The sequence below is a fragment of the Chiloscyllium punctatum genome, chromosome 2, assembly GCF_047496795.1.
Source record: "Chiloscyllium punctatum isolate Juve2018m chromosome 2, sChiPun1.3, whole genome shotgun sequence".
In the NCBI taxonomy this organism is placed as follows: domain Eukaryota; kingdom Metazoa; phylum Chordata; class Chondrichthyes; order Orectolobiformes; family Hemiscylliidae; genus Chiloscyllium; species Chiloscyllium punctatum.
The window spans coordinates 12,614,191-12,637,139 of NC_092740.1; the positions used below are offsets into that span (position 1 = coordinate 12,614,191).

Genomic DNA, 22,949 nt, shown 5'->3' on the forward strand with positions numbered 1-22,949 from the left:
CACAGTCCAAAGATGTGCAGGTTAGGACAATTGGCTATGTTAAATTGCCCAGTGTTCAGGTTTGGTGCATTAGTCAGAGGTAAATGTAGAGTGTAGGGTAGGGGAATGGGTCTGAGTGGGTTACTCCTCAGAGGGTCAGTTCAGTGTTGACTTGTTGGGCCAAATGGCCTGTTTCGTATTCTATTCTAAGGAGGCCATTCAGCCATTGCTAGCTCTTTGAAAGAGCCATCAAAAATGGGCACACTAAAGATATCAATGATTCTCACAGTGAAAACAGCTACTCTTGAATAAATCCCCTATAATTTGACTATCTCGAAACATCACCTTAAACATGCATATTCGAAGGCAACCCCCAACCCGAGCTTCTCCTATCTTAGCCCCTCATCTTCTGCTATCATTCCAGTAATTCTCTTGGAAAAGCCAGTTTGTTTACCATACCTTTCCATGGTGTCATTCAAACACACAGACACATCTTGGGCCAGTCATAACCTTGTGGAAGATACAACAAGATAGCTACCACTTATAGTACCATCAAGGAGACAATGACTTAGTCAGGAGACTACAGGGTTTGTGTTTTTAACCCAAGGCCATACATCTTAAGGTCATGCACACTTCATTTATTTCATCAGCTGCTTCTATTCAGATGATAGGCACCCAATACAGAACATAAAATTGTTCTTGGTGTTGAGTGTATGCTACCAAGATATAACAATCTTAAAATCAAAGCTAGGCCATGCAAAGTGAAGATGTACTTTCTCAGACAATGGATTATGGGACAGTGCCCTTCCATCAGACCCTAGAAAATGTGTGGAAACTGTGGAGCATTGGGAGTTTTCAAGCCTGAGATTGTCATACTTATATTTGGTAAGTGATGTCAGAGACCCAGAGCGAAGGCAGGCACACAGAGTTGAGAGGCTGATCAGTCATGATCCTGTTCAATATTTCAATGTCAGAGATTTGGTCCGTCCACTTAGAGGAAATAGCAAAACAGGATCAGACATGAAATAATCCACAGGTAGTCTCATTCCAGTGTGAAACAGACACAAGACCGCAGTGAGTTTGTGCATATAGATCGAGCTAACAATTAAACAGGAAATTTCAATTCTAATCAATCAAACTCCAAGGACAGATTTGGGCTTAGAATTAAAGTACTGTAGAAGTATTTAGTGGGCTTGTGCAAAACAAGTATTACTCTGTGTCAAACCCGGTCCTGGGAGTGTTTGATGGGAACAGTGCAGAGGGAGCTTTCTTACAGATGAAAAGAGTTGAGGGAGCTTTACTCTCTATCTATTCTTGTGCTGACCCTGTTCTGGGAGTAAGCGGGACAGTGTCAAAGGGGCTTTATTTTCAATTTTAAAAAAAGAGTAGAGGGATTTTTAATTTCATTGTAAAAGAATAGAGGGAGCTTTGCTCTATATCTAAACCTGTGCTGTCCATATCCTGGGAATGTTTGATAAGGAGATGTCTACAATAGCATAGGAAATAAGAGCGAGTGTAGCACATTTGGCCCCTTGCATTGCTCCAGCATTCACTGCTGATCTTCTACCTCAATGTCATTTTCCCGCATTCTTTATGTATCCATTGACCAATGAAGAAATCCAGCCACTTCTATATTGAATACAATTCAGAATTTCTGTAGTTTCTAACCCACGTTGGGATGGGAGGCCCTCCATACCTGGTGTCAGTCTCTCATTCTTTATATTCCAACCAGTAGAGCCCCATTTTATTCAAACTCACCTGCAAACCTGGAATCAACCGAGTGAACCTTCTCTGGATTGCCTTCAATACGGGTATATCTTTCCTTAGATAGGGGGACCAAAACCAGGTTTTTTACTTATTCATTTCGTGGGACATGAGTGTTGCTGGCTGGGTCAGCATTTATTCCACGTCCCTAGATGCGCCTTGAGAAGCTGGTGGTGAGCTGCTTACTTGAACTGCTGCAGTCCACCAGCTGTGGGTTGACCCACAATGCCATTAGGGAGGGAATTCCAGGATTCTGACGCAGCGACAGTTGTAGGAACTCCAATATATTTCCAAATCAGAATGAAAAGTAGCTTGGAAGGAAACTTGAAGGTGGTAGTATTCATATATATCTGCTGTCTATGTCCTTTTAGATTGAAGTGGTCATTGGTCTGGAAGGTGCTGAGGATCTTTGATGAATTTCTGCAGTACACACTGCTGCTACCAAGCATTGGGGGGAGTGAATGCTTGTGGATGTGGTGCCAATCAAGTTGGTTGTTTTGTCCTGGATGGTGTCTAGCTTCTTGAATGTTGTTGGGGCTGCAATTATCCAGGCAAGTAGGAAATATTCCATCACATTGCTGACTTGTGCCTTGTAGATAGTGGACAGGCTTTCAGGAGTTAGGAGGTAAGGTACTTGCCACAATGTTACCTAGCCTCTGACCTGCTCTTGTAGTCACTGCATTCATGATAACACCCAGGATGTTGATTGTGTAGGATTCAGTGATGGTAATACAGTGATGGTATGTCAAGGAGCAGTGGTTAGAGTGTCTTTTATTGGTAATGGTCATAGCCCAGTATTTGTGCGGCACGGATATTACTTGCTACTTGAACCTGGCTACTGTTCAAATCTTGACGCAGTTGGACATGGACTGCTTCAGTATCTCAGGAGTCACGAATGGTGCTGAACATTGTGCAATCATCGACAAATATCTCCAATTCTGACCTTATGTGGAGGGAAGGTCATTGATGAAGCAGCTGAAGATGGCTGGGCCTAGGACACTACCCTGAGGAACTCCTGCAGAGATGTCCTAGAGCTGAGATGACTGATCTCCAACAACCACAACCATCTTCCGATGTATTTGGTATGACTCCAACTACCGGAGTGTTTGCTCTGCTACCCATTGATTCCAATTTTGCTTGGGCTCAGTGATGCCACACTAGGTCGATAACAGCCTTTGACATCAAGGCTGTATCTCTCACCAGACCTCGGGAATTCAGGTCCTTTGTCCATGTTTGAACCAAGGCTGTAATGAGGTCAGGACCTGAGTGACTGAACCCAAACTGGGTGCCACTGAGCTTGACAGCACTACTGATGACACTTTCCATCACTTTATGGATGACTGAGAGTAGACTGATGGTGAGGTAATCGGCCGTTTTGGATTTGTCCTGCTTTTTGTGTACAGGACATACCCAGGCAAATGTCCATGTTGTCGGGTAGATGCCAGAGTGGTGACTGTACTGGAACAGCTTGACGAGGGGAGCGTCAGGTTCTGCAGCACAAGATTTCAGTACTATTGCCAGAATGTTGTCAGGGCCCGTATCCTTTGCAGTATCCGATGTCTCCCACCGTTTCTTGATCTCACATGGAGTCAATCGAATTGGCCGAAGACTAGTATCTGTAAAGCTGGGGAGCACTGGAGGAGGCCAAGAGGGATCATCCACTCGGCACTTCTGGCTTAAGATTGCTGCGAAAGCTCAGCCTTACCATTTGCACGGATGTGTTGGGCTCTTCCATTGTTGAGGATGGGAATATTTGTGCAGCCACCTCCTCCAGTGAGTTGTTTCAATTATCCACCACCATTCACGACTGGGATGTGGCAGGACTGCAGGCTCTGTCTGTCACATGCTGCTTAAATTGTTTGGCTGTAAATAGTCCTGTTTGGTGGCTTCACCAGGTTGACACCTCATCTTCAGATATGCCGTGTTGCTCCTGGCATGCCCTCCTGCACTCTCCATTGAACCAGGGTTGATCCCCTGGCTTGATGGGAATGGTTGAGTGGGGGATATGCCGGGCCATGAGGTCGCAGATTGTGCTGGCATACAATTCTGCTGCTGGTGATGGTCCACAGCACCTCATGGATGCCCAGTCTGGAGTTGCTAGACCTGTTCAAAGTCTGTCCCATTTAGCACAGTGATAGCGCCACACAACATGACGGAGATTATTCTCTATGTAAAGGTAGGACTTTGTCTCCACAAGGATTGTGCGGTGGTAGCTCTCACCAATATTGTCCTGAACAGATGCATCTATAGCTGGCAGATTGGTGAAGATAAGGTCAAGTATGAGGTCAAGTATGAGGTCAAGTCCCTCTTCTTGTTTCCCTCACCACCTGCTGCAGACCCAGTCTAGCAGCTCTGTCCTTTAGGACCTGATAACTCGATCACGTGTACTACTGCCATGCCACTCTTGGTGGTGGACATTGAAATCCCCCACACAGAGTACATTTTGTGCTACACTCACAGCATTCCAGCTGTGGTCTGACCAGCACTTTGTACAGATTTAGCAAACCTCCCCACTTTTATACTCCATTCCCTTTGAAACAAAGGTCAACATTCCATTTGCTTTTCCTGTTACCCAAATACTAGCTCATTTAGTAATCTTCAGAGCTGGATAGCTATTTTGCCAGCCAAAGATAAAGAATGATATGGATCCAAGGCAGGTGGCTGAGGAGAAGATGAATCATAGAACAGACTCTAATAGTTGACTGGCTCACTGTACCCCTCATTATCAATCAATTATAGGCTAGATCAGAGAAATCTGGAACTGTGCCTGTTTGAAATTTTTTGGTCTCCTCTCAGCCACCACATTTCAACCAGATCAATGGCAATAACAAAAGTTAAGCAGTCCAAAAGCAACCCCATCTGCAGCATAATGTTGTCCTGAATGTTTTTCCTGAAAGGGTTTTGGAAGCAGATTCAATACCAATGTCCAGAAGGGAAATAGATAACTCCTTCAAAAAGAAACAGTTTGCAGGGCTTTGGGGAATGGGACAGACTGGATGGCTCTTTCAGCATCTGAATAGGAACAAAGGATTGAGAGACCTCTTTCTGTGCTCAATGAATGGGACTATCTTCAGGTGCTCCGATTTGAAGAGGGGTCAGGACGGAAACCAGAAAAAACAGATTCATTTGTCTAATACAGCTGAGCGTATTTGCTGATGTAAGGATCCTTGCATTTTACAATAGGCTTTAAAGGGGTATGAATGTGTTGTATAAACACAAATTCAAAATCTTTTATTCAGAGAATTTTTTTTGGAGAAAGATCAACAAACTTTCGAGAGGACAGTATTCAATTCATTATGTGGGTAAAGAACCAAACTGGAGGAAATACAAATCGGGAGATGAAAATAGATTTGTTCGCACATCGCACAGTTCACCACTTCACACCCAAAGCACTTTACAGCCAATTAAGTATTTTTTGGAGTTTAGTTACTGTTGTACATAGGAAATGTGGCAGTTAATTTACAGCCAGCAAACATCCATAACCAGCATGGTAATAATGACAAGCTCATCCTGTTCACTGATGATGGATGTGGGATAAATACCCAGAACATTATGGGAGGCCTTCCTTGCCCTTCTCCAAAATAGCTCCAGCACAGGAAGTGGATAGGATAAAAGGCTAATGTTTTGTTAGAAATATGAATATTTCACATTTACCTAGATGGGTGCAGCTCCAGTAACACTCAAAAAGCTTGACACCATTCAGGATAAAGCAAGCCACTTGATTAGCACCACAGCCACAAAAATTCACTCCCTCCACCACCAGTGCTCAGTAGCAGCAGTGTGTACCAACTACAAGATACCTGCAGAAATTCTGCAAAGTTCCTTAGAGAGAACCTTCTAAAACCCTAACCACTTCCATCTAGAAGGACAAGGACAATAGGTACATGCAAACACCACCACCTGCAAGTTCCCCACCAAGCTATTCATCATCCTGACTTGGAAATCTCTCACTGTTCCTTCAGCGTTGCCCAAAATCCTAGAGTTCTCTCCTAACAGCATTGTTGGTCAACCTACAGCACAGTGACAGCAGCAGTTCAAGGAGGAACCGCCACCTTTGCAAGGGCAACAAGGGACAGGCAATAAATGCATGCCCAGCCAGCAACATCCATGACTGAACAAATAAATATTGAAAACGTGTCAATTGCAGACTAGAAACTTGTCATTTGGCCCAACCAATCTATGTTAATAATTACTTTCCTCTCAAATGTTGCTTTCTGGCCCTCTCCCATCTAATTTTAGCTGTTGACATAGTTTCTGCCTTCACTTCTAGCTCCAGTCTGTCAGTTTTGTGACAGAAAAAATGTTTCTCTTCTCCTCTATTCCAAATCACTTTCATTTAATCTGGTCTCAAAGGTTAAATGGTGCCAAGATTTTGCAACTGTGACCCTCATCCATTAACTGCACTTCCGTGTGCTTTAAAAATTGAGACAACCTTTAGCAAGCACTTAAAGCCCTGGAGAAGTATCAGCAGAGAGCAAGATCCTCCAAACCCAGTGACTAAAAAGACAGTGTGACAAAGTGACAGTGTCCTCTCCATGATAGCTTACCCAGTGGCAAGGTACAAATTACTCAAAAATCAGTTCTCCTGGGCAGGACTTGCAGTTCAGACGAAATGGACTCCTCAAGGAGCTGCTGCACTCCAAATTCAGTAGAGGCAGGAGACTCCTGGGAAGACAGTAGAAACACATTAGGGATATCCTCAAACCACTGTTGAGGAGGGGAAGTGATCCCCAGTTACTCTGGAACATGTAAAGGCAAGGCATCGGAGGATTGCACAAGCCTCCAAACACCATATTAATCCAAACCTTCAAACACCAGGTGCCCCACTTATAAAGTCACAATCGTAGAGATATGTAGCACGGAAACAGATCCTTCGGTCCAACCTGTCCATGTTGACCACATATCCTAAATTAAAAAGTCCCATTTGCCAGCTTGTGGCCCAAATCCCTCTAAATCCTCCGTATTCATATACCTGTGACAGAATCTGCAGATTGCTCACTGGATTTATCAGAACCCACTGAATCAGGAGTGGAGGTAAGTTATTCTCAGTTGCTCAAGAAGATGCCGAATGGTCAACAGCCTTAAAGCTTCTGTCTCTTGGAGGTTTGCCAGAACAATGGCACAGGTTTGGAGGTATGACCTAGCCATGTCCCAAGAATGACCTTCCTGCAAGTGATGCAGCTTTCAAAACAGCAGGTCACCTCGCTCACTGGCACAGGAAGCAAAGGAAGACTTGATTGGATTTGACAGCCTTTCCTTAATTAGGTTTGTGCCAAAATTAGTGACCTGTTAGATGACACAGAAAAAGGGAGCATGAATTATAAATTGCTTGGTCTAATTCTGGGTTCGATCTAGGAGGAGGAAGGCACTACACTCCCAGGATCCAATGTAACCTTTAGAAAATGACATCAGTAGACTTCCTGTATTAACTCCAAATGCCCAACATCACAATTTAATAGATGCGTTAAATGAGCAAAAACAGAGACAGCTGCAGAATACAGCTGGATGATCATTTAAAGGAGCAGCTACTTATTTCACACATCCCTGCCAATTGAAACAAATTTCACCCTCTCTACATAAATCCCTCATAATATCAACGCACAAACCAACCAAACCCCAGTTAAAATTCTCAGCAGTATTTCAGCAGAGAGTGCTCAATAAGCCTCTGTCAAAGCTAACTCACAAGATCAGAGATATGAACTTGACTGACATTCCCCTGTCACTGGGGATCACTTCCCCTCCTCAGCAGTGGTTTGAGGATATCCCTAATATGTTTCTGCTGTCTTCCCAGGAGTCTCCTGCCTCTACTGAATTTGGAGTGCAGCAGCTCCTTGAGGAGTCCAGTACGTCTGAACTGCAAGTCCTGCCCAGGAGAACTGATTCCCCATTCCTGAAGAAGGGCTCATGCCCGAAACGTCAATTCTCCTGCTCCTTGGATGCTGCCTGACCTGCTGCGCTTTTCCAGCAACACATTTTCAGCGCTGACATTCCCCTGTCTCTCCCAAGATGAGTAATGAGAAAAGGTGGGTGTGTGATGGGGTCAGCACGTGTAAACCTTTACTCTAAACTCTGGGGTGCCACTAGATTTTTGATATGCAACAGGGTATGTAAATATTTGCAAACAGGCAAGTCAGAATGCAGCATCAATCAAAATGTCATTACACAGAGGACAATAGATATCTCAGTGAATTACAAGGCAGTAATCCAATTGAGTGGTTTAGATAATCCCATAAACCACCCAAGCAAAGATATTTCAGTTTGTATTTGCTGCCTCCACCAGTGAAACCCGAGTTTTAAATCTGACAGTCATTTGCCAGCAGGGCTTGGAGTGCACCGTGTTGTTAATTTTATTTACAGTTCTTTGTTTTTTTTTTAGAAATCATTTATTATTCTTTAAAGCAGTGAAGCTTAAGCAGATATTGAAGGAGAGTTTTAGTGCAGTAAGTAAGGAGAGACTATTTACAGAGACGAGAGTATTGACTGGACACAGATTAAAAGGTGAATGGCAAAAGAACCAGAGGTGAAGTTAGAGGAAAGATGTTGTGTGCACTGAAATGCTTCCTATCACTCGGAAATGATTGACTACAACATTCAAGACTATTCCTCATAAAGCCTTTAAGGTAGTATGGCACATTAGATTGGTAATTGGAAGATTTTGGGTTCAACCCATCAATTGGCATTGAATGAGGCTGTTGGTCATCACATTTGGGGAGTAAATTATAAAATCCTGTAGCAGAGGAGGGTACAGTTTGGAGATGGACCAGACTGGGAGCAGAAGAGAAAGAGAAGGAGCGTGGTCTTTATCTCCCTGACAATTGCCCAACTGCATCCTGTACACAAAGAACAGGATAAATCCAACCCAGCCAATTACCATCTCATCAATCTACTCTCGATCATCTAGGAAAGTGAGGGAAGGTGTCATCAACAGTGCTATCAAGCAGCACCTGCTCAGCAACAACCTGTTCAGTGATGTCCAGTTTGGGTTCTACCAGGGCCACTCAGCTCCTGACCTCAATACAGCCTTGGTTCAAACATGGACAACAGAGCTGAATTTCAGAGAGGAGGAAAGAGTGACAGCCCTTAACATTAAGGCTGCATTTGACTGAGTGTGGCACCAGGGCGCCGTCACGGCAATCAGGGTTAAAACACTCTGTTAGTGGGAGTTATATCTGGCAAATAAGAAAACGGTTGTTTGTGTTGTTAGTGGACAGTCTGCTCCTGGACTTCTCTGTAAGAGTTGCTCAGCGTAATGTCCTAGGTTCAACTACCTTCGGCTCCTTCATTAATTACATTCTCTCCATCATAAGGTCAGAAGTGGGGATGTTCATCAATGACTGTGTAATGCTCAGCACCATTCATGACTCTGCAGATACTGAATCAGTCCACGTCCAAATGCAGCAAAAACTGGGCAACATCCAGGACTGGGCTGACAAGTGGCAAGTGATGTTCATGCCACACAAATGCCAAGCAATAACCACCTCCAATTAGGGAGGAGCTAACTATCACCCTCTGACATTAAATGGTATCACCAACACTATCTCCCACTATCAATATCCTGGGAATTATCACTGACCAGAAATTGAATTAGACTAACCATATAAATGCAGTGGGTAAAAGAAATGCAGGTCAGAGGCTAGGAATCTAGCAGCAGCAATCTTGCACCTCCTGAACTTCAAAGACTGTTCACCATCTACAAGGCACAAGTCAGGAGTGTGATGGAATACTCTCCACTTGCCTAGACAGGTGCAGCTCTAACAACACTCAAGAAGCTTGACACCATCCAGGACAAAGCATCCCACTTGATTGCACTACATCTACAAATATCCATTCCATCCACCACTGCCACACAGTGGCAGCAGTGTGGAACCCCACCCACAAGACGCATAGTAGAAATTTAATATTACTCCTTAGCACCTTCCAAACACGGAACCGCCGCCATCTAGAACAAGAAGGGCAGCAGATGCAAAGGAATCACCTGCAAGTCCCCCGTCAAGCCACTAATCATCTTGACTTGGAAATATATCACCGTTCCTTCAGGGTCACTAGGTCAACATGGTGAAATTCCCTCCCTACTAGTATTGTGGATCCACATACACCACTTGGTCTGTAGCAGTTCAAGATGGCAGCTCACCAACTTCTCATGGTGCAGGTAGGGATGGACAGTAAATGCTAGCTCAGCCAGCAACGCTCATGTCCTGTGAGTGAATGAATTTAAAAAAGCAAGAAACACCTTCTGATCTTTCCAACCTCAGTGCAGACTGGTGGTGGGTGGGGTGGGGAGCAGGTTTTACGATACACCCTTCCCTACAGTTCCAAAGGCTTCCACCAAAACTCTTGGTCACAAATGGAAAGGAATTATACCCATTGAACAAAATCTCTCCTACTTTTATCTTACATAGTATCAACTCTAGCTCGTTCTTTGCTGAGCATTGCATCCAACTTGGATCACCACATGCTAAAAGAATGTAACTCAGAAAAGGTTTACAGGAATGGTTACAGAGCTGAGGGACTTGGTTGTATCAATATTGATGAAGCTGGGGCTGTTCTCCTTTAAGGAAGGATGATAAATTATGGGGGGTATGGGAAGAGAGAAGATATGGGGAGACAGAAACTTGGCAGAATGAACCAAAAGACACTGATTTCAAGCAACTGGCAAAAGGAGCAACATTAACATGAGCAAATTATTTTTTTGTTGATGATTAGGATCTGGTATGTGCTGCCTGACACAATGATGAAGGCCAATTCAGTTGATCTTTTAAAAGTGGTTGGATAGCTATCTGAAGAAAAAAGGTTTTTTACATTTGTTGACAAAAAGACACAGAGTGCATCCAGCTGAGTTGCTCTAGCAGAGAACCATGATGGACACTATGGGGCAGGTGGCTTCCTTCTGTTCTCATTCTAAGCTTCTTACAGTCATTTACCCCTGAGCATGTTAACATCATTCCATATAATGGTGTAATGCATAACTGCTGTTTCAGCACAGAATGCAAAATCCCTCAGATGTGATGGCTGAATTGTTTTGCATTACTGGGATGGAGTCAGAGGCTCGACTGGAATTCTGTCTCAGCAGGGTAGCTTTCCAAATTAGTGAAAGAAAATAAAACTGATATTTTTTTTAAAAAACTCTACAAGGAAGTCACAAAAATAGATGACAAATTCTAGAATACCAACTTGGAAGGCGGACCTTGGAATAACAGCAATGCCACCTAGTGTAGGGAGATCAGACAGATGAGTATAATGATATCCTAAATCTTAACATCACATTAGAAGGGATGCAAAGGCTGTGACACCCAGTCAGAACAGAAATTGCATGACACAACATGACAGACAAAAGAACTTGATACATGAGGAGGTCCAAGTGTTTTACAAATGGAATTGCAAGTACCTTCAACACCATCTTCAAATAGACTTATAAAGATTAGACATTTTATGAATCTGGACGTTTTCAGAGGCTATTAATAATCCATGCTAGATAAACTTAGAGTCTCCTGGCACTTCTAGAAATGGTAATGAATGCTCTTAAACCAACACGATTAATAAAATGCTCTTTAATCCATTTCATCAGTCAGCTTATGAATTTATCAAAATAAATTGGGTGATTTAAATGGCACTTATTATGCATCAAAATGTGACTAATGCAGGAGCCAAGAGGCTTTATATATAAATATAGAATAAATGTTGCAACTATCTATTCACAGGAAAGGTGTAAATATTGGGACATAGTAACACAGCAGATTAATGTACAAGGCAGCTGTATAAAGTTTTAGGGTCTGACTCTCTGATTGTGACAGTGCTGTTGAAAACAAACTTACACTCTGGATGTCCTGGGGCTGTGAATGGGCTTGCAAAGAATTTCACAACCAATGAAGTACTCCAGAAGCACAGACGTTGCCAGAACATGTTATCACAAGATATGTTACCACATTCAACAATGAAATAAACGATGATTGATGTTGGTTGAGGGATAAGTGCTCACAAGGGCACCGTGACCTTGTTTTTCTTCTGAATTATGCATTCACTGAAGGAAGAGATGGGACCTCATTTTATTGATCAACAAAAGAATGTAGGAATGAGGTATCAAAGACCCAGCCAGCAATGCCCACCATCCCATGGTTGACTAAACAAAAAAACTACTACTACCTTCCAGACTTCTTTTTCCCTCAAATACACTGGATGTCCAACAAGGTTTTGGGGTTCTGGTGCACAACTCTTCAAAATATCACAAACAGATACAGAAAATAGTCAAGGCAGCTAATGAAATGCTGACCTTCCTTTCTGAAGGATTGGAGAAATGGCGGCAGGTGTTATGCTGAAGTTGTGAAAAATCCTAGTTATTCTCTACTTATACTGTGAGCAGGTCTGGGCACCACAGCTTAGGAAGGATATTTCAGCCCTGGAGGGAGTTCAATGCAGGTTTACAAGGATGATACCTGTACCTCAGGGATTACAGTATGAGGAGAGATGAGACAAATGAGGCCTTCATCCTCTAGAATTTAGAAGGTTATGGGGTGATTTAATCAAGGTCTTCAGGAGGTTAAGTGGGAAAGACAGGGCAGATAAACAATTTCCACTGGTTGAAGATTCCAAAGCCAGGGGCAAAGTCTAAGAATTAGTGCCAGACCATTCAGGAGAGATATTAAGAAGCATTTCTACACAGAAAGAGTAGTGGAGGTTTGAACTCTCTTCCTCAAATGGGAGTAATGTTAATTCAACTGTTAAATTTAAATACGAGACAGACAAATTTTTATTAAGCAAAGGGATATGGGTCCAAGGCATACCCACCACCGTGGTAGGATAGATATCAAACAATGAGTCAGAATACAGAAAGGAAATAGAGGGCTTGGTGACATGGTGCAATGGTAACAACCTCTCTCTCAATGTCGGCTAAACTAAAGAACTGATCATTGACTTCAGAAAGGAAGGAGAACACATCCCCATCTACATCAACGGAGTGGAGGTTGAGAGGGTGGAGCAAGTCAGATTCCTCAAAGTGACAATAACCAACAACCTGTCCTGGACTTCCCACATAGATGTGACGGTCAAGCAGGCATAACAACACTTCTTCATCAGGCACCTCAGGAAATTTAGCATGTCCATAAGGACCCTCACCAATTTTAACAGCTGCATCATTGAAAAGATACTGTCCGGGTGCATAATGGCCGGGTATGGCAACTGCTCTGCCCAGGACCATAAGAAACTAAAGAAGGGATGCCATGGACGTCCCTGCTGATTACATTTGCAGGAGGTGCACCCATCTCCAGCTCCTCCAAGACCGTGTTAGGGAACTGGAGCTGGAGTTGGATGAACTTCAGATCATTCGGGAGGCAGAGGGGGTCATAGATCGGAGCTATAGGGAAGTAGTAACTCCAAAGATGGCAGATAGATGGGTGACAGTGAGGGGGACTGGGAGGAAGCAGCCAGTGCAGGGACCCCCTGTGGTCATTCCCCTCAAGAACAAGTATACCGTTTTGGATACTTGTGGGGGGGACGACTTACCAGGGGTAAGTAACGGGGCTCAGGCCTCTGGCACGGAGCCTGTCCCCGCTACTCAGAAGGGAAGGGTGGAGAAGAGCAGAGCAATAATAATTGGGGACTCGATAGTTCGGGGCACAGATAGGCGGTTTTGTGGGAACGAGAGAGACTCACGTTTGGTATATTGCCTCCCAGGTGCAAGGGTACGTGATGTCTCTGATCGTGTTTTCCGGGTCCTTAAGGGGGAGGGGGAGCAGCCTGAAGTCGTGGTCCATATTGGCACCAATGACATAGGTAGGAGGAGTGCTGAGGATGTTAGACAGGCTTTTAGGGAGCTAGGTTGGAAGCTCAGAGTTAGAACGAACAGAGTTGTTGTCTCCGGTTTGTTACCCGTGCCATGTGATAGAGAGTCGAGGAATAGGGAGAGAGAACAGTTAAATGCGTGGCTACAGGGATGGTGCAGGAGGGAGGGATTTCGGTACTTGGATAACTGGGGTTCTTTCTGGGGAAGGTGGGACCTCTATAAACAGGATGGTCTGCACCTGAACCTGAGGGGCACCAGTATCCTTGGGGGGAGGTTTGCTAGTGCTCTTGGGGGGGGTTTAAACTAACTCTGCAGGGGCATGGGAACCCAGACTGTAGCTTTAGGGTGCAGGACCTGGAGTGTAGGGAGGTTAGGAATATGGCATCAATCTTAAAGGAGGGTGCCTGTAAACAGAAGAGTGGCTTGAAGTGTGTATACTTTAATGCCAGAAGTATACGAAATAAGGTAGGTGAACTCGCACCGTGGGTTGGTACCTGGGACTTCGATGTTGTGGCTATTACGGAGACATGGCTAGATCAGGGACAGGATTGGCTGTTGCAGGTTCCAGGGTTTAAATGTTTTAGTAGGGTCAGAGGTGGGGGTAAAAGAGGGGGGGGTGTGGCTTTGCTTGTCAAAGATAGTATTACAGCGGTGGAAAGGAAGATGGACGAAGATTTGCCATCTGAGGTAGTTTGAGTTGAGGTTAGGAATAGGAGAGGTGAGGTCACCCTGTTAGGAGTCTTTTACAGGCCTCCTAATAGTTCTAGAGTCGTTGAAGAAAGGATTGCGAAGATGATTCAGGAGAAGAGTGACAGTAATAGGGTGATTGTTATGGGAGACTTTAACTTTCCTGATATTGATTGGGAAAGCTATAGCTCAAGTTCGTTAGATGGGTCAGTGTTTGTGCAATGTGTGCAGGAGAGTTTCCTGACACAATATGTAGATAAGCCAACAAGAGGTGTGGCCATACTGGATTTGGTTCTGGGTAACGAACCAGGCCAGGTATTAGAACTAGAGGTAGGTGAGCACTTTGGGGACAGTGACCACAATTCGGTGATTTTTACTCTAGTGATGGAGAGGGATAAGTGTGTACTACAGGGCAAGAGTTATAGCTGGGGGCAGGGAAATTATGATGCGGTGAGGCATGACTTAGGATGTGTGGATTGGAAAAGTAGATTCCAAGGCAAGAGCGTAATTGATATGTGGAACTTGTTCAAGGAGCAACTATTGAGTGTCCTTGATAAGTACGTACCTATCAGGCAGGGAGGAAAGGGTCGTGTGAGGGAGCCGTGGTTTAATAAGGAGTTGGAATCCCTTGTTAAATGGAAGAGGGCGGCCTTTGTAAAGATGAGGCGTGAAGGTTCAATAGGGGCAATTGAGAGTTATAAGGTAGCCAGGAAGGACCTGAAGAGAGAGCTAAGAGCAGCAAGGAGGGGACATGAAAGGTCCTTAGTTGGTAGGATTAGGGAAAACCCTAAGGCTTTCTATAGGTATGTTAGGAATAAAAGAATGACTAGGGAAGGAATAGGTCCAATCAAGGATAGTAATGGGAAGTTGCGTGTGGAGGCTGAAGAGATTGGGGAGGCGCTGAATGAATACTTTTCGTCAGTATTCACTCAGGAACAGGACATTGTTGTCGATATGAATACTGAGGCACGAATAAGTAGAATGGATGGCTTTGAGATATGTAGAGAAGAGGTGTTGGAAATTCTGGCAAGGGTGAAAATAGATAAGTCCCCTGGGCCTGATGGCATTTATCCTAGGATTCTCTGGGAAGCAAGGGAGGAGATTGCAGAGCCATTGGCCTTGATTTTTGTGTCCTCTTTGTCGACAGGAGTAGTGCCAGAGGACTGGAGGCTAGCAAACGTGGTTCCCTTGTTCAAGAAGGGGAGTAGGGATAATCCTAGTAACTATAGGCCAGTGAGTCTCACTTCTGTTGTGGGCAAAGTCTTAGAGAGAATTGTAAGGGATAGGATTTATGCACATCTGGATAAGAATGATGTGATCAAGGATAGTCAGCATGGTTTTGTGAAGGGCAGGTCGTGCCTCACAAACCTTATTGAATTCTTTGAGAAGGTGACTAAGGAGGTAGATGAGGGGAAAGCGGTAGATGTGGTATATATGGATTTTAGTAAGGCGTTTGATAAGGTCCCCCATGGTAGGCTACTGCAGAAAATACAGAGATATGGCATTGAGGGTGAGTTGGAGGTTTGGATTAGGAATTGGCTCTCTGGAAGAAGACAGAGGGTAGTAGTTGATGGCAAAGGTTCATCTTGGAGTGCCGTCACTAGCGGTGTTCCGCAAGGATCTGTTTTGGGACCATTGCTGTTTGTCATTTTTATAAATGACCTGGAGGAAGGGTTATAAGGTTGGGTGAGCAAGTTTGCGGATGATACAAAAGTCGGAGGAGTTGTAGACAGTGAGAAAGGATATGGCAGGTTACAGCGGGATATAGAGAAGCTGCAGAGCTGGGCAGAAAGGTGGCAAATGGAGTTCAATGTAGCTAAGTGTGAAGTGATTCACTTTGGTAAGAGTAATAAAAAGATGGATTACTGGGCTAATGGTAGACTACTTGGTAGTGTGGAAGAGCAGAGGGATCTTGGTGTACATGTACACAGATCTCTGAAAGTTGCCACCCAGGTAAATAGTGCAGTGAAGAAGGCATATGGCGTACTGGCTTTTATTGGTAGAGGAATTGAGTTCTGGAGTCCTGAGGTCATGCTGCAGTTGTATAAGACTCTGGTGCGGCCGCATCTGGAATATTGTGTGCAGTTTTGGTCGCCATACTATAGGAAGGATGTGGAGGCACTGGAACGGGTGCAGAGGAAGTTTACCAGGATGTTGCCTGGTATGGTAGGAAGATCCTATGAGGAAAGGCTGAGGCACTTGGGGTTGTTTTCATTGGAGAAAAGAAGGTTTAGGGGTGATTTGATAGAGGCGTACAAGATGATTAGGGGGTTAGATAGGGTTGACAGTGAGAACCTTTTTCCACGTATGGAGTCAGCTATTACAAGGGGGCATAGCTTTAAATTAAGGGGGGGGGTAGATATAGGACTGATGTTAGGGGTAGGTTCTTCACTCAGCGAGTCGTAAGTTCATGGAATGCCCTGCCAGTAGCAGTGGTGGACTCTCCCTCTTTATGGGTATTTAAGCGGGCATTGGATAGGTATATGGAGGATAGTGGGTTAGTGTAGGTTAGGTGGGCTTTGATCGGCGCAACATCGAGGGCCGAAGGGCCTGTACTGCGCTGTATTCTTCTATGTTCTATGTTCTATGTTCTAAGATTGTGTGCATAGCCCAGACCATCACAGAAGCCAACCTTCCATCCATAGACTCCACTTATGCATCGTGTTGCCACAGAAGATCTGCCAACATCATCAAAGACCCCTCCCACACCAGTAATGCTCTCCTACGACCTCTTCTATCAGGCAGAAAATATACAAGCTTGAACACACTCACCAGCAGCTTCAAGAACAGCTTCTTCCCTGCCGTTATGAGACAGCTGAATGGAGTGTCCAACTCCACATAATGCTGATCCTGCCTAGTGCATCCTGTGAGGTGTAACCTGTATACCTTACTCTGTGCAAGTTTTTTTTTCACCCTATGATCTGCCTGAACTGCTTGCAAACAAAGCTTTTCACTGTACTTAGGTACATATAACAGGAAATCAAAGATCAATCAATATGCAGTTAGGCCACAGATCAGACTGAATGGCAGAGCAGGCTCAAGGGACTGAATGACCTACTCCTGTTCCTCTCTTCCCTTCATGATTTATTCTTACTGAGTGTTTGGCCTCAAAGGTAGGTGGCAGTGTTGCCCATCTGCCGTTGACATCTCAGTTGTCATTCTAATCTGACCTCCAGTTAACTTTTTTAAATCCTGTGAAAACCTATGTTCATTTGTAACCTTACAATTGTTCCCATGGTCAACTGTACAAAGATAACCCAGCACCTATTCTTGGCCTCCAGCAACACAGTCATGTCTACTGTTTGGCTCCTGCCTGGATTCCCTCCTCCCTTGTCTTCAAACCCCTCAGGGCTCCAGCTGCACCCACTGTCTTTGTGGTTTTAACAAACAACCACTCCCTCTATAGATTGTCAGCTTCCCACCAATACACTGATTAATCATCAGTCAGCTTGGATTGATCTTTTCAGGTCTGAGAGCTGATGAACAGCAGGGAGAGACGAGATGAGAGAATAGGTAGAGGTGAGGAATTGAACTGAAAAAAATAGCTCCTTGTCATGCATTCAGGGAAAATATGCCTGGGAAGTTATATCCCAGATGCATCCTCCATGGCAGTACAATGACCAAAGTCAAGTTGCCAAAACAAAGTGCACCCTTTTTCTCATGAAGTATAACTTGTTGGCCCCTTTGAAATTTGGTCTTCTTGCATCTCTCCTGATAAGTATCATTTTTTTTCAGCAATATTCAACTCACCAACAGAGCTTTTTTCTAATTTATTCATTTGTAGGATGTGGGTGTCACTGGCTGGGTCAGCATGTACAGCCTGTCCCTGGTTGCCCTTGAGAAGACAGTGGTGACCTATCCTCTTGAACTGCTGCAGTCCGCATGCTATAGGTTGACCCCAATGCTATTAGGGAGGAGTTCCAGGATTTTGACCCAGCGACAGTGAAGGAACAGTAATACATTTCCAAGTCAGGATGGTAAGTGGCCTGGAGGGGAACTTGTTGGGGAGGGGGGTTTCCCATCTATCTGCTGCCGTTGTCGTTCTAGATGGGAGTTGCGGGTTTGAAGGTGCTGTCTATTCCTGCAGTGCATCGTTGAATAATACTCAGTAGCAGCAGTGTGTATCAGTGGTGGAGGAAATGGGTGTTTGTAGATGTGGTGCGAATCAAGCGGGCTGCTTTGTTCTGGATGGTGTCAAGCTTCTTGAGTGTTGTTGGAGCTGCAACCATCCAGGCAAGTGGGGAGTACTCCATCACACTCCTGACTTGTGCATTCTAGATAGTGGACAAGCTTTCGGCAATCAGGAGGTGAGTTAGTTGCCACAGTATTCCTAGCTACTGACCTGTTCTTGTCATCACTGCATTTATGTGGTGAATCCAGTTGAGTTTCTAATCAAATAAATAATAACTCCCAGGATGTTGCCAGAGGGCGATTCAGTGACAATAATATTATTAAATGTCAAGGGGCGGTGGTTAGATTGTTTCTTGTTGGTGATGATCGTAGCCTGGCATACATGTGGCATGAATATTACTTTCCATTTGTCAGCCCAAACCTAGATATTGTTCAGATCTTGATGCACTAGGACAGCTCCATGGACTGTTTCAATGTCTCAGGAGTCATGAATGGTGCTGAATATTGTGCAATCATCAGCGAACATCCCCACCACTGACCTTATGATGGAGGGGAGGTCATTGATGAAGCAGCTGAAGATTGTTGGGCCGAGGATACTACCCTGAGGTACTCCTGAAGAGATGTCCTGGAGTTGAGATGACTGACCTCCAACAACCATGACCATCTTCCTATGTGTTAGGCTTGACTCTAACCCCTGGAACGTTTGCCCCTGATACCCATTGATTCCAGTTTTGCTAGGGCTCCATGACGCCACACTCAGTTGAATGTGGCCTTGATGTCAAAGGCTGTCATTCCCACTCCCCTCAGGAATTTAGCTCTTTCCCTGTTTGAAACAAGACTGTTATGAGGTCAGGAGCTGAGTGGCCCTGGTGGAACCCAAACTGGGTGTCACTGAGCAGGTTATTGCTGAGCAGGCGCTGCTTGATAGCACTGTTGATGACACCTTCCCTCACTTTACTGATGATCAACAGTGGAATGATGGGGCGATAATTGGCCGGGTTGGATTTGTCCTGCTTTTTATGTACAGGAAATACTTGGGCAATTTTCCATATTGTTGGGTAGATGCCAGTGATGTAACGTTACTGGTACAGCTGGCTGGGCGAGCAGCAGGTTCTGGAGCAGAAATCTTCAGTCCTTTTGCCGGAATGTTGTCAGGGCCTGTAGCCTTTGCAGTATCCAACAATCTCTAACTGTTTCTTGATATGTGCAGTGAATCGAATTGGCTGAAGACTGGTATGTGTCAAGCTGGGGTCCACTGGAGGAGGCCGAGATGGATCATCCACTTGGCACTTGCGGCTGAAGATTAATGCGAAAGCATTATCGGGTCATAGAGATGTACAGCATAGAAATACACCCTTTGGTCCAACTTGTCCATGCTGACAAGATATTCTAAATTAATCTAGTCCCATTTTGCTGTCATTTGGCAAAATCCCTCTAAATGCCTACTATTCATATACCTATCCAGATGCTTTTTAAATGTTGTAATTGTACCATCCTCCACCACTTCCTCTGGCAGTTTGTTCCATACGCAGACTACCTGCTAAATGAATATGTTGTCCTTCAGGTCCCTTTTATATCTTTCCCTTCTCACTTGAAACATATGGCCTCTGGTTTTGGGTTCCCTGGCCCTGGGAAAAGACCTTGACTATTCACTCTGTCCATGCCCCTATGAGGTCACCCCTCAGCCTCCAATGCTCCAGGGAAAAAGGCCCCAACTTAATCAGTATCTCCCTATAGTTCAAATCCTCCAATCCAGGCAACATACTTGTAAATCTTTTCTGAACCCTTTCAAGTTTAACAACATCTTTCCAATAGCAAGGAGTCCAGAATTGAATGCAGCATTCCAAAAGTGGCCTAACTGATGTCCTATACAGCCACAGCATGACATCCCAACTTCTATTCTCAATGCACTGACCAATGAAGGCAAGCATGCCAAATGCCTTCTTCACCAGCCTGTCTACCTGTGACTCCACTTTCAAGGAACTGCACATCTGCACCCCCAGGGCTCTTTGTTTGATAACATTCCCCATGGCCCTACCATTAAGTGTATAAGTCCTGCCCTGGTTTGCCTTACCAAAATGCAACACTTCACATTTATCTAAATTAAATTCCATCTGCCATTCTACGGCCCAATGGACCTTCGGATCATAGTCCCATGGTACTCTGAGGTAAACGTCTTAGCTGTCCAGTATACCACCAATTTTAGTGTCATCTGTAAGCCTACTAACCATATCTCCTATATTCATATCCAAATCATTTATATAAATAACGAGAAGCAGTGGACCCAGGACTGATACCCGAGAGAGAGAGAGAGAGAGACAGAGAGACCTGCAAGTCCGTGGCAGAATGTCCCGGAATGCTGAAGTGTTCCACGACTGGTTGTTGTCAAAGTATCAACATGGGTAACATTATACGTGGGGACACCTCCCACCATATGCAGCAAGCACTCATGTGACTTGGCCAATGTGGCCTATCTCATATGCTACAGGCAAGGATGCCCTGAGGCATGGTACTTTGGCTACAACAATGGATGATTGGACACTGCACAACAATCACCAGACAGGGAACACTGCAGCGGTCTTGGACATTTATACCTTTGGGTGACCATCCTTCAAGGTGGACTTCAGGACAAGCAACAACGCAGGGTGGCTGAAGGAGCAGGGTGCCAAAAGCTAGTGCTTCCAAATCAACCTGTTGGACTATAACCTGGTGTTGTGTGATTTTTAACTTTGATCAGAAGCTAATAGCAGTTTGCAACCCATGGAAACGGCCTCACCCAGGACTTTGGGTTCAAGTCACAGTACAGGTGACCCCACTGCACGATGCACTCTCACACACAGACATACACCTACCCACCCACCCACCCACACAGACCCTCCCTCATATGCAAACATACACCCCCTGCACTCAGACTAACACACACACCCTCTCACATATACCCTATCACACACACACATACACTTAACTAAGCTTACACAAACATACACACACACTATCACATGCACTCACACCCACACACTCAATCTGTCACTCCTACATGCGCACACCTATAAGCTTGGGGGGTGAATTTGTTTTTGCAGAATTAAATTTTATTTTGCTCAAAAACTGCATGAATCCATGTAAAACTTTAAAACTATACAGAGGGTTTGTCAGTCTGACATAGCATTGGGACACAGGCAGACTTCACACCTCACATTTAAAAAGTTGAGCTATCTTGAAAATGTAATTTAAAAGGAAGTTCTGGGATTTATATATCAAAGAACAGAAGCCAGCATATCCCATTATAAAAGCTGAAAGTTTTAATCTAAGATTATTTACTGTGTCACATCTCCATGACACTGGACTCCTTTGGCTATAAATTCTGTGAGCATGATTTTAACATCCACAACCACCTGATGAAGGAGCTGCGCTCCAAAAGCTAGTGCTTCCAAATAAACCTGTTGGACTATAGCCTGGTGTTGTGTGATTTTTTGAACTTTGTCCACCCCAGTCCAACACCGGCACCTCCAAGTCATAACTCATTCATGACTTTGAAAACTCTGTCAAATTTCCACTCAGCCTTCTTCTCTCAAAAGGAGCTGAACTGACACAATTTAATAATTTAAATTTATTGCAAGATTAAATTGGTCAGAAGTTTCTGTTTGAAACTTGGACAACTAATCATGACTGGAATGAACTCCTAGCATTTTCTCAGGTTAAATATCAGATAAACATTATTCACCGAGCCTCAAACATGCACACTGTAATGAGCCTCTGTCTATGAACACAAGCTCCTCTTCCAAGGTTCCCCCTTTCCTGTCACTTGGTCAGCTGCCACAGATTCTGTCACCCATCTACCACCTCTCAGTCCGAAAGTCGTCTCTGTGATATTGGACTTTGGTCACAATAAAATCTAAATATAGTCAGGAAATATTCTGCTTTATTATTTGTTGATATGGTTTTGGTTTAACATTTAAAGCAAGCAGTGCACCCCTAACATTCTCCCGGTAGTTTTCTTTTGAGCAGTCTGTTCTTTGAGTGACTTATACTCACGAGTGTAGGTAGATGGTGACTTCCTCCTCCTCCTCCTCCTCTTCCTCCTCCTCCTCCTCTTCTTCCTCACTCCAGTCCTCGGCCTGCACCCTTTGGTAACGGGCCCCTGAAGCCGAAATCATCTCCCTGGATAGTCCTTGGGCGCTTCCACCCTCCTCAGACCCTTCCCTGGGGCTTTCAATCCCTTCGGTTCCCAATCTTGTTTTCTCTTTTCCCGGGCCTTAGCGAATTCAGGTAACTTCCAGGCGGCGACAGGTGAGCCAGGCCACACCTGTGACAGGCAGCGGGCGGCTGAGGGACAAGTCGCCCCGGCGCCTGAATAACGCATAAGCCGTCCGCCCCGGAATCTGAAAGCCGTACTCTCATCGCTTCCCCCGAACCCTGAATACTGGATAACATCCACCCCTCAACCTGAATGCTGTATGGCCCCTCCACAAACAGCAACGAGGAACAAACCAGGAAGCCACCAACTCAATGCAACTTTTTTTTAATGCATCTATGGGGTGGGGGCATCACTGCCCAGGTGGGCATTTATTCCCCATCCCTAATTGCCCATGAATTGAGTGACTTGCTTGGCCAT

The 22,949-nt window shown here is 44.6% G+C and overlaps 1 protein-coding gene across 1 annotated transcript in view; it reads right to left on the bottom strand.

Annotated features, from left to right (window-relative positions):
• The window catches only part of ggt6 (gamma-glutamyltransferase 6), a 71,215-nt gene extending 48,566 nt beyond the window's left edge, over positions 1–22,649 (bottom strand). Inside the window, exon 1 of the mRNA XM_072591719.1 lies at positions 22,370–22,649. Within this exon, the coding sequence (XP_072447820.1) occupies positions 22,370–22,491 (122 nt within the window). The 5' untranslated portion in view covers positions 22,492–22,649. The remainder of the gene's footprint in view (positions 1–22,369) is intronic.
• Positions 22,650–22,949: the final 300 nt, after the last annotated feature.